We start from the raw sequence: 12619 nt of genomic DNA on the forward strand, positions 1-12619 counted from the left end.
GGATAGTACTGTTCTATTAGGGGGCCGGCCCTTCCGTTCTGCAGAATGCAGACGACCGGTATCCATGTTGTGCAGATGAACAATTTGCGTACTGCAAAACACCCAACATTCGTGTGCATGAGCCCTAACATAGCTAACCACTTTCTCAGCCATATTCCAGAAAACTGGAGTAAGTGGGGTAAAAATGCAAAAAGTCGCAAAACATTTGCACAAGTGAGCCCAAAAAGTCGCAAAAACCCTATTTTGGGACTTTTTGAAGCTAGAATTCTGGTTTGAATGCATGATAAATCAGGTGAAATTGCGATATTTTTTTTTTTTTATTGCATTTATAGTGATGCATTTATCTAAATGTGTGAACCAGGTTTTTATGTCAAAATGGCAGAAACAAACCCCAAAAGTTTCTGCATGCTGCATTTAACAAAAAAATGAAAGTCAAAAAAGTCACTTAATTACAAAAAATGGCAGTAACAAAGAAATGTTTGTGTGCCCTGTGTTTCATATTTCCCATACACTTTCAGCTGGTGTTCTTACTGCGAAAAGAATAAAAGAAGCACCAAAAATGCCAATAAAACAGCAAAAGTGCACAAAAACACCACCAACAACCTATGTGTGAACCCCCCTAAAGGAGTACTCTAACCAAAAGAACTTTTCTCATCTATCTGGAGGTTTGGCCACTGGAATCCCCATCAATTGGCAGAATGGGAGATGCCCCCAGCTGCAAGAGCATGGCTAGGGCGAGTTTTCGATGGAGCATCCCTCAAGTAGTTCCTGTTACTCCATTTAAAGTCTATGGCACTGACGGAAACAGCCAGGCACTCTGGACCACCATCGATCTAGCACTCAGGGGCGGACTGGGCATAGACCAGTGTTCCTCAACCCCGGGCCTCAGAGCCCACCTGCCGGTCATATTTTCAGGTTTTTCTTAGTATTCAGCAGGTGATATAATTAGTGTCAGTGCATCAGGCCTTACCTCAGGTATTCATTCTGTGGGATGTTGGCCTCATGCACACGGCCGTTCTGTGCATTGGGGACCACAATTGCGGGTCCGCATCCGTGATGCGGAGTGCACACGGTCGCGTGCATGAGGCCATTCTCAAATCATGACTGGCAGGTGGGCCCTGAGGGATGAAGTTGAGGAACACTGCCATAGACCATATGACTAATATCACATAGTACATGACAACCTCTTTCTAACGAAGCTAGAACCAGCCCTGTACCTCACATGGATCCAGAGATCCCCCATTCATTGCTCTGCTAGATTTATATCAAGCTGGCAGCTCAGGGGAGTGTCTTCTCTGCTGCAGGTAAGGGGGCGTGTCCATGCCCTCCCTATCACAACTCAGGAGGCAGCTGAAGGATGAAACTGAGCATGTGCGGCCATCTCAGTGAGCAGGTCATGGAAATAAGAAAAACGAACAGCATGTGGCGCTATAAATATACATTTTATTAAATAGCTCAGTAGCTATAATAAGTTTGTAATTACATGCAATTAAAAAATAATTGAGATCCAGTTGCTGGTTTGAAAGCTGTTGATTATTTTTCATGCATAGGGTGGCGACTGGCCACGCCCCATAAAGCCGGATCTCACTGGCAACGCCCCAAAACTGCTAAACCACCCCAGCTCCATTAAGCCACGGCCCCATTGCCAGCACAAAGAAGGTGGGAGGGAGAGCTTTCAGACGGGAAGGTGAGCTGGGGGCAGCCTGTGGTGATTCCTTTCCCCTCCGTCAGCCACAGGGAGCCATGTCCGCGGGCTCTAATGACTTACTAGGGGTGAGAGAAGCCTCAGTCAGTTGCTGCAGCTCACGCTCAGACAGTGCAATGATGCTGTCTGAGCGTGAGCTACTGAAAAGGAGGACATCCCTGTGTCTGTCTAGGCCCTGTGACGGATGGAGGACTGTCCAGCCTAAAACCAGACATCTGGCCATCCTACTTATGCACCTGGCCAGTGGCCGCAGGTGACTTCCTGAATTCAACTATATCATCGGGATGGCGATACAGTTGAATATTGTGGTGAGGGCAGCTGTATTATGTTCTGCACTGCGATATTTGATCCAGCTGAGGCAGCCTTTTGGGCAGCACTGTGGTATTGGGTTCTGCAGGGGTGGTAGTATCTTGTGCTGCACTACCATATTGCTGCCCTACTTCTGTTGTCCCGCCTTCAGTCAATTTGAACCTGCCTATAACATGCTGCCACTGCTAGCACATCTCTACTATACATTCACTGCATAGGCAATAAATACAGCTAGCTGGACGAAAAATGCGGACCCCAAAATTGTACCACCCAATAAAAATAGTGGTCTGGAAAAAAAAGGAGAAAGGTGGTCCTGAGGCAGTGAGGCGCAGCAATCTATTTTCTACATCTTCAAGTTATAATTGAAGTAATTCAGTTCTGTGGCTCTCAACCTGTTATGTGTAATAAAGTTTATTAACAAGGAAAAAAAAAAACCTCTTCTACCCCGGAAGTGCTGAGCTGTCGCCGCTACGGAAGAGACGTGGCGGCCCTGGCTGTGTGCGCTGTGCCGCGATGTGATTGGCCAGGGCTGTGTCTGGCGGTCAGAGACAGAGAGTTGCACCCGCAGCCGGGGAGAGGATGCCTTGGAGGGAGGTGACTGCTCGTGCTCCGGCCCTGCTCGTCTTGTGCGGGGTGCTGTGCAGCGGAGTGAGGGCGCTCCCGGCAATCAGCGATGACATCCCGTTCCGCCTCAATTGGCCCGGGCCGGACTTCTCTCTGGTCAGTCAGCCAGGGTGTGCTGGGGGAGGGGAGGGGGTGTGGCACCGACAACTCAAGGGATTGGAGAAGTTGTCAGTAACCATGGTATTGGTCATGTGACTGCGAACTGGTGTGGGGGTGGGGACTCCTCAGCAGATGTAGGGGTGCTGTCAGCAAGTCCATATACATTACCCATGTGTGTATCCCTGACATATGGGCATAGAAACTGATACCCACCCCACAGATACAGCAGGGGCGGATTGGCCATAGACCCTACAGGGAAATTTCCTGGTGTGCCAATTCCTAGGTGGGCCACCCAATTCCTCCTCATGGCTGCAAGGTGGGTATATAATCTGATTCTCTCCTCACCTGCAAGTAGCCCTCCTGAATTCAACCGTATTGACGTCCTCAGGACAGTGATACCGTTGAATCCTTTGGCGCAGGTGGCAGTATTTTGTGCTGCACTGTGGTATTTGGTTCAGCAGGGGAGGTATATTGCTCTGCACTACAGTATTGCTGGCCCCGTCTACTTCTGTTGTCCCTGCCTAATTATGTTGCCTTCTTTCAATTCGGACCCACCTTCAACATGGGGCCACTTTTAGTTCCCAGTCCGCCCCTGAGCAGCGCTGTTGTGTATTGATAGGGCCCTGTTCACATCTCGCTTTGTTTACATTTAGCATCTGTGCCATGACCGCTCCACATGCCCCCAGTGTTCATAGCCTTCAGTCTCCTCATCGTTCCGCTAGGTGTTGTGATCCTTCGTTCCATCTGTTAACTCCATACGTCCAACACCCGGCCAGAGCCCTATCTGCCCCACCAGAGCAGCATGATAGTTACATAACATTTCCAGGGGCCACGCCCCCATTCTCACATCAGTGTCACGTCCCACCAGTGAATTTATACACCTGATGGTCTACGTCGTTATATTAAAACCACATATGAACATAAAGTATCAAACATGGCACAAAGGATCTTACTAGAGAAGTGCATTGGAATTATTTCTCCCCGTGTCAGCATGTGGTTTGATGCCGGGTCATGTGACCACTGCAGCCAATGAGTGGTGTGTCACCAAATCGGCACATCACTGGGCACTTGATGCATGGGGGACAAGTGACCACTGCAGCCAATCATTGCCTGCAGGGGTCACATGATCCAGCGTCAAACCGGATGTTGATACAGGGAGAATTGGGACTTATGGAGGCAGAACCCAGCCGCGGGGATCAGGAAATTCTCATTACCACTGCGGGTCCGGACATCCTGTGGAGCCTGTAGAAATCTGGTGCAGAGGTGAACAACCCCTTTAAGGGGGTACTTGACTTAGGAACACTGAGTAGCCCTGTACGGTAAGTCTTCTATGCTATAAGCATGTTGCCCTACAGCGGAGGACTGCGCTGTGATAGTAAGCACTTTGGACTTTATCCCACCCGCAGACAGCGGTGGACGGCTCTGCGGTGCCCGTGTTGAGGGTTGCAGCACTCTACTGAACCACACCAGCAAATTGTAATATTATAATTATCATATAATTGTTATTTATATTTTGCAGCCAACCACAGGATTACCATACAGAGAAGACAACTACATCATCATGACCACGGCCGATAAGGAGAAGTACAAGTGTCTGCTCCCACTCACTGCCAGCGATCACCAGGTCCGGCCATTACTGACTGAGCTGTCATTTTGGATTCTGCTTATACTTAATCTGCTCTTTTTAGTATTAGTAATCTATGGTTGTACTTTCCTTAGCCTCCTTGATGTTATGCAGGAGGGTTAGACGTACCAGAGCAGGGATCAGCAGCCTCCGACACTTCAGATCTTCTTAGACTACAATTCCCAGAATGCTCCACTCACTTCTGTGGGTGTTGTGAGAACAGCCAAACATTGCATGCTGGGAGCTGTAGTTTCACAGCAGCTGGAGGGCCGAAGGTTGCCAATCCCTGTACTAGAGCATAGAAAGAGATCTGACGCTGCTCTCCAAGCCTCACCTTGTGTGTGTTTTTAGTAAATCACTCTTTGTTCACCTAGTTAAGGGTGTCTCTCTATTGCCAAGCTAGCTGGTGAGAGCATTATATCATTTATACAGACCTAGGGACAGATTTATCAAACTGGTGTAAAGTAGAACTGGCTTAGTTGCCCATAGCAACCAATCAGATTCCACCTTCTGTTTTTCAGAGCTCCTTTAGAAAATAAAAGTTGGAATCCGATTGGCTTCTATGGGCAACTAAGCCAGTTCTACTTTACACCAGTTTTGATAAATTTCCCCCGTAATCTCTGGTTTTTATGCCGTTTTCAGCTACAGTGACCTTTTTTTCAGATTTGTAACTCTTCCTAATAACGTTTTATTCACCTGAAGTTTTTGCAATAGACTTTGACGTGTGAACAGACCCAGAAGGCCCTTATGCACGTTAGATTACTGTCGGCCAAACCCAGCCGACTGTATAATGTGTATGAAGACCTCCCAGCTCTTTCCCGGAGGGGTAGAAGGATCGAGCAAGTTGAATTTCAGCGCCCCGTCCTTTTGTTCTCGTGGGTTGCAAGCCACATGCTCGGCTGATCCATTCATGAATGTGTATGAGGGAGTCGGGAGGGAGAGTTGTCAGTAAAAACTGTCTAGGACGAGAAATCTACTATAATGGGACGTTTTCTAACTCTCCTTTAAAGGGGTTGTCTCCCTTCAGCAAATGGCATTTATCATGTAGAGAAATGTAACGCATGCCACTTACTGTTGTATTGTGATTGCCCATATTGCTTCCTTTGCTGGCTGGATTTATCTTTCCATGCTATTTGCTGAAGTGAGAGAACCCCTTTAACACAAGTGATCATGTTGCTGTGACGCTGTTTTCATTTGGTATTAAGGAGTCTTAATTTATTATTTTAAAGGAAGAAGAAAGAGAATATAAAGGTCCGTCTCCTGGAGAACTGTTAGAACCGCTCTTCAAACAAACCAGCTGCTCCTTCAGGGTACTGTGGATTTATTTTCGTCTATTTAAGTAGAGGTACTAAATATTAAAGAACCCCAGAGAAGTTCCCGAATAGTTCAGCCGAACTCATGCCCATATACCCGCCTAGCTGTAAATGAGTCGCTTTCGTACACCATATGTCTCCATGAGATATTTGAAAACTACAGCTACCACGGAGGGGGCCATTCCACTCGTGTGCTGAGCCATTGTTATTTACATAAATGAGTACATGGGGATATTTGCTTGTTCCCAATAAGAAGATAGACAATGCCTTGTGGATGGAGACTTCTGTGTTTGAGGGGAACTTGAGACAGAGTATATGTTTAACACCACCCATACGTGTTTTTACTGACGTAAACAAAGGGGGTTTTAGCTAAACGGCTGGCTTTAATCAATCATTACATGTACTTAAAATTGTGCATAAAAAACTATAACTTGTCCTGCAAAAAATAAGACCTCATACAAGTACATTTATGAAAAAACAAAAAAGTTCTAGCTCTTAGAATGCAATTTTAAAAAAATGTGCTTGGTCACTAAGGGGTTAATATTGGGCCATATAATGGATCCCTGGGGTGAGCGGCAGCAGGCAACTGGAATTGGTTTGATGATGGGTACCCTTAGGATTATTGCCTGAAATGTAAGGGGAATGGGCCAGACTTCTAAACGTCATGCGATCTTCCATGCTTTGCAAACATACCAACTGGCAATCGTTTGCCTATCTGAAACTGATCTTACTTCTGACAAAACTCATCTGATACAGAGCATGGATGGTGCATGAGTTTCACTCTACGTATTCCACCCATGCTTGTGGTGTTAGTATTTTAATACATAGATCTATTCCCTTTGTCGCTAGAGACACATGCATTGACAATAAGGGAAGATTTATATGTGTGGACTGCTCTATTTTTCATTTTAGGTTGATCCTGGTGGCAGTATACATTCCCCCACCATACTCCAGCGAGGTTCTGACAAAAATACTAGTGTTCACAGCCAAGTTTCCTAATGTCCCCGTAGTAATGATGGGAGACTTCAATATGTACATGGATAAGTCTCTGGATAAGTTCATTCCAGACGCTTGTGCAGTGGGCTCCTCACCCTCCTCGCTGGCTAGATTGATATCAGAGGTTGATGTGTGTTCTCTGGAGGGCTAATCATTGGGAAGAAAGGCAATATTCTTGTTACTCTTCATTGTCCAGAATTAATCTAGCGTTGGGATCCCTGTCCTTATTGGAACTGATCCAAGAGGTCCCTTATCTCCCCCGGGGTGTATCTGACCACTATCCCATTCTGGCACAGTTGAAAGTAGAAAACTTGGGGCAAAATGCTGGCTTCAGCTTGTGGACACTGGCAGTACCATTTCTAATGCACTTGTAGAATTTTTCAATTCTAATATAAGAACTTCCACTACACAAATAGTATGGGATACAATAAATTGCGTATGTAAGAGGTGTCTATCAAGAGCATAAGTGGCCACAAGACCAAAAGTAGGGCTCTCTCTGTAGAGCTATCCAATAGAGTACTGACCACTGAATCCAAATATATAGCAACTCCAACACAGGAAAATGCAGCTAATTGGAAAGATAGTTGTATCAGCGGGCTGAGCACTTTTGCTCCTTTGGTTTAGCAGTCAGTTGAGTCCTCGGCAGCCAGACTCACCGATCCAAATGTCTAACTTGTTACCATAACATGTCAGAAGTTTAAAAAAAAAAAAATTATTTGTACCACAAAATGCAGTGCCATCAGCAGACAGCATGACCAGTCAGCTGAACAGATTGATATATAGTTTTGTGGGGGGAAAATTACAGTATGTAAAACTTGTAATTTATACATTTATATTAGCTTTTTTAGAATTTAAGATCACTCCTGTAAACTGCTATAAATAAGTGACCACTATCTGTACACACTTAAACAAAGAATTCTACCAATCACTGATACCTCCCTCATAAACAGCTAATTGGTAGCATTCTCTGTGCAAGTGTGTATACAGAGATAGCTGTCAGTCACTGATAGTTGTACACGAGGGGCAGTGTTATCAGTGATTGATAGCATTCCCTGTGTGATGTCTCATTTACAAAATGAGTATTCGGTCAGTGATTGTGAGCCAAAACCAGGTGCGGCTCTATACAGGGAACAGGTGCAGGTTATTTCCCTTATATCCGTATAGGCTCCAATCCTGGTTTTGGCTCAAAATCACTGAGGGAAATTACTGACCTAAACACTGATGTGTGAATAAGGCATAAGTGTGTATATATCTATATTAGGGAGCACACTTAGGGAGCATTCACACGACCGTATAAATGGATCCGCATCTGTTCCGCAAATTTGCAGACACATTTATTTCTATGGGGCCGCAAAAGATGCGGACAGCACACCGTGTGCTGTCCGCATCCGTTGTTCCATTCCGTGGCCCCGCAAAAAAGATGGAGCATGTCCTATTCTTGTCCGGTTGCGGACAAGAATAGGCATTCTCTATATAGCGCCAGACTGGTGCGGTCCGCAAAATGCGGAACGCACACGGCCGGTATCCGTGTTTTGCGGATCCGCAATTTGCGGACCGCAAAACACTTACGGTCGTGTGAATGCTCCCTTACACAGAGAATTCCTCCCCTGTTTACAACTGAAGTCAGAAAAGGCAGAGATAAATGTATATTACAGGTTTTACTGAATCTTTTCCCACAAAACTATATATCACTCTTCTCAGCTCCTCCTGCTCTATAAAGATAGCACTTTAAAGGGGTTCTCCAGGAATTAAAAACATGAAAATACTTAAATATTATTTTATAATAAATATATTCACAAATACCTTTCATTACTTAGAATGGCTTTTTTTTTTTGTCTGGGGAGCAATCATTAGGAGAGAAAAAATGTCAGCTGTCCTGGCAGTACACACAAAAACTGTCCTCCACAATGAGCCATAGTGCTGCCTCATCCTCCTCTCTGCTCTGCTTGTCAGGAGTCATGATCCTGAATACAGGTGAATCTCTGTGGGAATGGAAATGATGAGGAGACCTGAGAGGAGGGTGAGGTGGGGCTAATGAGCAGCAGCACGTGTTTACAGTCTCCATTACCACAGCAACACATTACCACCGCCTGTCCGTCCTCTCTGTACTTAATGTCTCCTCATGAACTAAATTCCCCAGAGATTCAGCTAAAGTTCTTATCATCTGTAATCGGGATCATAATCCCTGACAAGTAGAGCAGAGAGGAGGATGAGGCAGCTCTTTCCCTGAGGCTGGGTTCACACCTGAGCGTTTTACAGCGCGTTCCTACGCGCTGTAAAACGCTCAACAAGTAGAAACCAATGATTCCCTATGGGAATGGTTCACACCTGGGCGTTTTACAGCGCGTACGATCGCGCTGTAAAACGCCCTACGCTCAAAAAAGTACATGAGCTTCTTTGGGGCGTTTTGTCGCGCGTTCCCGTACATAGACATTCGGGAACGTGCGACAATGAGCGTTCGCTTGTCTCTGTATGCGCGATTGTAAACGCCGGTACAATCGCGCATACAGAGCGCTCCTTTCGGAACGCTCAGGTGTGAACCCAGTGTTAGTGTTGTAAAGTAACTTGTCCTCGTGTGTGATCAGGACAGGTATTGTGTGTACTAAAAGGATAGCGGCCATTTTGTTTCCACTGTTGATTGTTTCACAGACAAAACGAGCCATTGTAACTAATGAAACGTATTTGAGAATATATTTACAATAAAGTAATATTTAAGTATTTTCATTTTCTTAATTCCCGGGGAACCCCTTTAACAGAAGAACATTTCACGCTTTCATTGTTCCTTTGCAAATATCTTGCTCTATAATGTTTTAGATTGAATCGTACTGGACATATCAGGTATGCCATGGAAAACATATTCGTCAGTATCATGAGGAGAAAGAGGCAGGACAGGTATGTACGTTGTAGCTGTATTTAGAGCTTTTATACATTCTAGTCGGGGTTGGTAGGTAGGAGATAAGTCTTTCCACCTGCATGGTGTATGTAATGGTTCTAGGCCTGTTATACAGCTGCATATGAACCTGCATGGTTGAAAGAGAATAGGGAAGCTTTATTAAAGCTGGTGTAAAGAAAAACTGGCTTAGTTGCCCATAGCAACCAATCAGATTCCACCTTTCATTTTCCAAAGGAGTTCTGAAAAATGAAAGGTGGAATCTGGTTGTTAAGGGGGCGACTAAGCCAGTTTTTCTTAATACCAGTTTTGATAAATCTCCCCCAATGTGTCTTAAGAAAATTACCTATTGGTTAAATCACATTTTTCTGTTCACATTTTTTAAGCATTTTTGTTTTGTTTTTACATTTTCCTTGTCAATATATTTAAAAAAAATATATATAAATAAATTACCCTGCAATTTTCACATTGGTCGCTAGGCCTAAAATGTTAAGACTTTGTCTTTTTAGAGCTAGTACATGGGATACAGACATAATGGACAGGAGGGGGCCCCATTGACTTCTATGGGAGAGTTTTCTAGGCATGCTCTTTGACCTGTGTTGTGGTCAGGAGGGAGTAGATAAGTTGTGATATTACCTATTGTGAATGGTGGATTCTGTGTTATCTATACAGAGGTGTTATGTGTCATTGTAATTCTGCCTGTCGTGATAGTGATAATGGCATCCAAAAAGTTACCTGTAAACAACAGGAAATGATGACCTATTATGAGGCAAAGTGGCCTGTGTGAAAAAATGCATGATTATGTACATTTTGGAAACTGAAATACATTATATAGACATGGAAAATTAAAAGAAAACTCACAAAAAAATAAGTTTAACACAAAAACATGATTTAAACAGTAGGACATTTTCTGATTACACATGTCCTTTAATACCAATGTTCAGAAATATGTTAAAAATGATTGTAATAAAAGTTTTGAAACTGAAATAGATGCTTATATCAAGTTCAACCCGTTGTCCAGTGTCTCAAGAGGAAGGTTACGTGCGATAGCATTGCCAGGGGCGTACACAGATGTCAAAGAGCCTCATACCAAAACTTAGTTTGGGCTCTTTGCTGCAGCCAGTTTCCCCATATTCATGTGTCAAACACTCCTGGCAAGATGACAAACTGAATTTATTTTTATTTTTTTAAAGGGAGTCTGCCACCTACCTGACCGGTTTTAAACAGATCACATTATTCAGTGGGGCACAAAGACATGACACAGATGTTACATGTGTTTAGTTTTTCAGATGCTTCAAATCGCCCAAAAACTCAGTAAGCTCAGGCCAGCCCTGTGACATCATATTTCCCTATAGGCCGTTGGCGCATCGCTGCCAGGCCCGGGCATGCGCAGTGTTCTGCCCACTGTGGGCAGAGGCACAGAGATATGCAGTGCGCATGCGCCGATTTCACGGCAGTAACTGATATTCATTCACCTTGCAGTGTCTTTCTGTATCATTAGCTGAGCTCCAGCACCACAGCCTTTGTTTGTTACGTACATGCTGGTCCCGGCACTGTGTATCTGAGACAGAAGCAAAAAAATAAAAAAAAATGAACAGATTCACTTTATACCCTTCACACCCTGTGCAGTAATAGTATGTTGCATCGGAAGCCTATATCCCGTGAGCCTCCATACTATTATGGCACAATGTGGGATCAGAAGCTGTGCATGCACCATCACCACAGCACACAGCTCTGTTGATGGAAAATTAAAAATGTTATAGGACTTTGAATGAATACTGCAACAAAGAAACTTATGATTTTCAAAAATAAAGTGTTTTTATTGTGCAAACATAAAAAAAACTATAAATTCGGTATCACTATAATCATATTGACCTGCACAATAAAGTTATCACTTGTAAATACACCACACAGTGAATACTATAAAAACAAAACCCCAAAAATGGTGGAAAAACCATATCCATGGAAATGTTATTGCTTTTGAAATGTGGATTCCTTAAAGGGGTTCTCTGGACTTTTAATATTGATGGCCTATCCTCTGGATAGGTCATCAATATCAAATCGGCGGGGGTCCGACATCCGGCACACCCGCCAATCAGCTGTATGCGGAGACGGTGTGCATGTGCCGTCTCCCGTCTCTCTTCCTTCTCTTCTGCTTTGCGGGCACCGCCTCCTCATTCAGCTGATCTGCAGGGGTGATAGGTGTCATAACTAGTGATGAGCGAACTTCTGTTTTAAGTTCGGCGTCTAAAGTTCGGCTTCCGGTTAGCGGAGAATCCCGATATGGTTCCCGATATGGATTCCGACTTCCGTTGTGGTCCGTGGTAGCGGAATCAATAATCGACCATTCCCATCGCTCCGATAGTAATCAGGACATTGGTTGTATATCCTAGTGACGTGCCACCCCTTCTAATGGAGAAAAATCTGCAACAATCCTGTCAGAAATGGACAGGCTGTGGATTTAAAAATGTATGCAGATGGCTTTGCATAAATCTTACTCACTTTCTCCTACTATAATCAGCTGCATATTTTTGTATGCAAATCCAAATGGAAAATCCGCAGCGCTTCAGTAAAAGGGGGTCCACAGCATATCCACCAGATCCTCAGCCATGTTTGTGGTTTTTAGCCATTGGTGGTGCAGTGGCAGCTTCTGATCGGAGCCCCAGCTGTGTAAGCCTGGGGCTCCGATCGGTTACCATGGCAGCCAGGACGCTACAGAAGCCCTGGTTGCCATGGTAACATCCCTGATGCTGTGTGCACAAGGCACAGAGCAGCAGGGACAGTGTGAAGTCCTATTCACCCTGATAGAGATCTATCAGGCTGAATAGGAAAAGGGATGAAAGATCCCAGGTTCTAGCCCCTAAGGGGGAAATAGTTATTAAATAAAAAGTGTAAAAAAAGCAAACAAAAAACACTAAAATATGAAGTATAAATCACCCCCTTTTCCCAATGTCACATATAAAATATATAAATAATAAACATATTACATCGCCACGTCAGAAAAGTCCAAACTATTAAAATATATTAAAAAAATCTAGGTGGTGAATGCCGGAACAGAA

The 12619-nt window shown here is 44.3% G+C and overlaps 1 protein-coding gene across 1 annotated transcript in view; it reads left to right on the top strand.

Annotated features, from left to right (window-relative positions):
• The first annotated feature begins 2454 nt into the window (after window positions 1-2454).
• The window catches only part of ERLEC1 (endoplasmic reticulum lectin 1), a 42106-nt gene continuing 31941 nt past the window's right edge, over window positions 2455-12619 (top strand). The window contains exons 1-4 of the mRNA XM_044289597.1: window positions 2455-2734; window positions 4257-4361; window positions 5591-5671; window positions 9485-9562. Of these exons, the coding sequence (XP_044145532.1) occupies window positions 2594-2734; window positions 4257-4361; window positions 5591-5671; window positions 9485-9562 (405 nt within the window). The 5' untranslated portion in view covers window positions 2455-2593. The remainder of the gene's footprint in view (window positions 2735-4256; window positions 4362-5590; window positions 5672-9484; window positions 9563-12619) is intronic.

This window comes from Bufo gargarizans, chromosome 4 (genome assembly GCF_014858855.1).
Source record: "Bufo gargarizans isolate SCDJY-AF-19 chromosome 4, ASM1485885v1, whole genome shotgun sequence".
Lineage (NCBI taxonomy): Eukaryota > Metazoa > Chordata > Amphibia > Anura > Bufonidae > Bufo > Bufo gargarizans.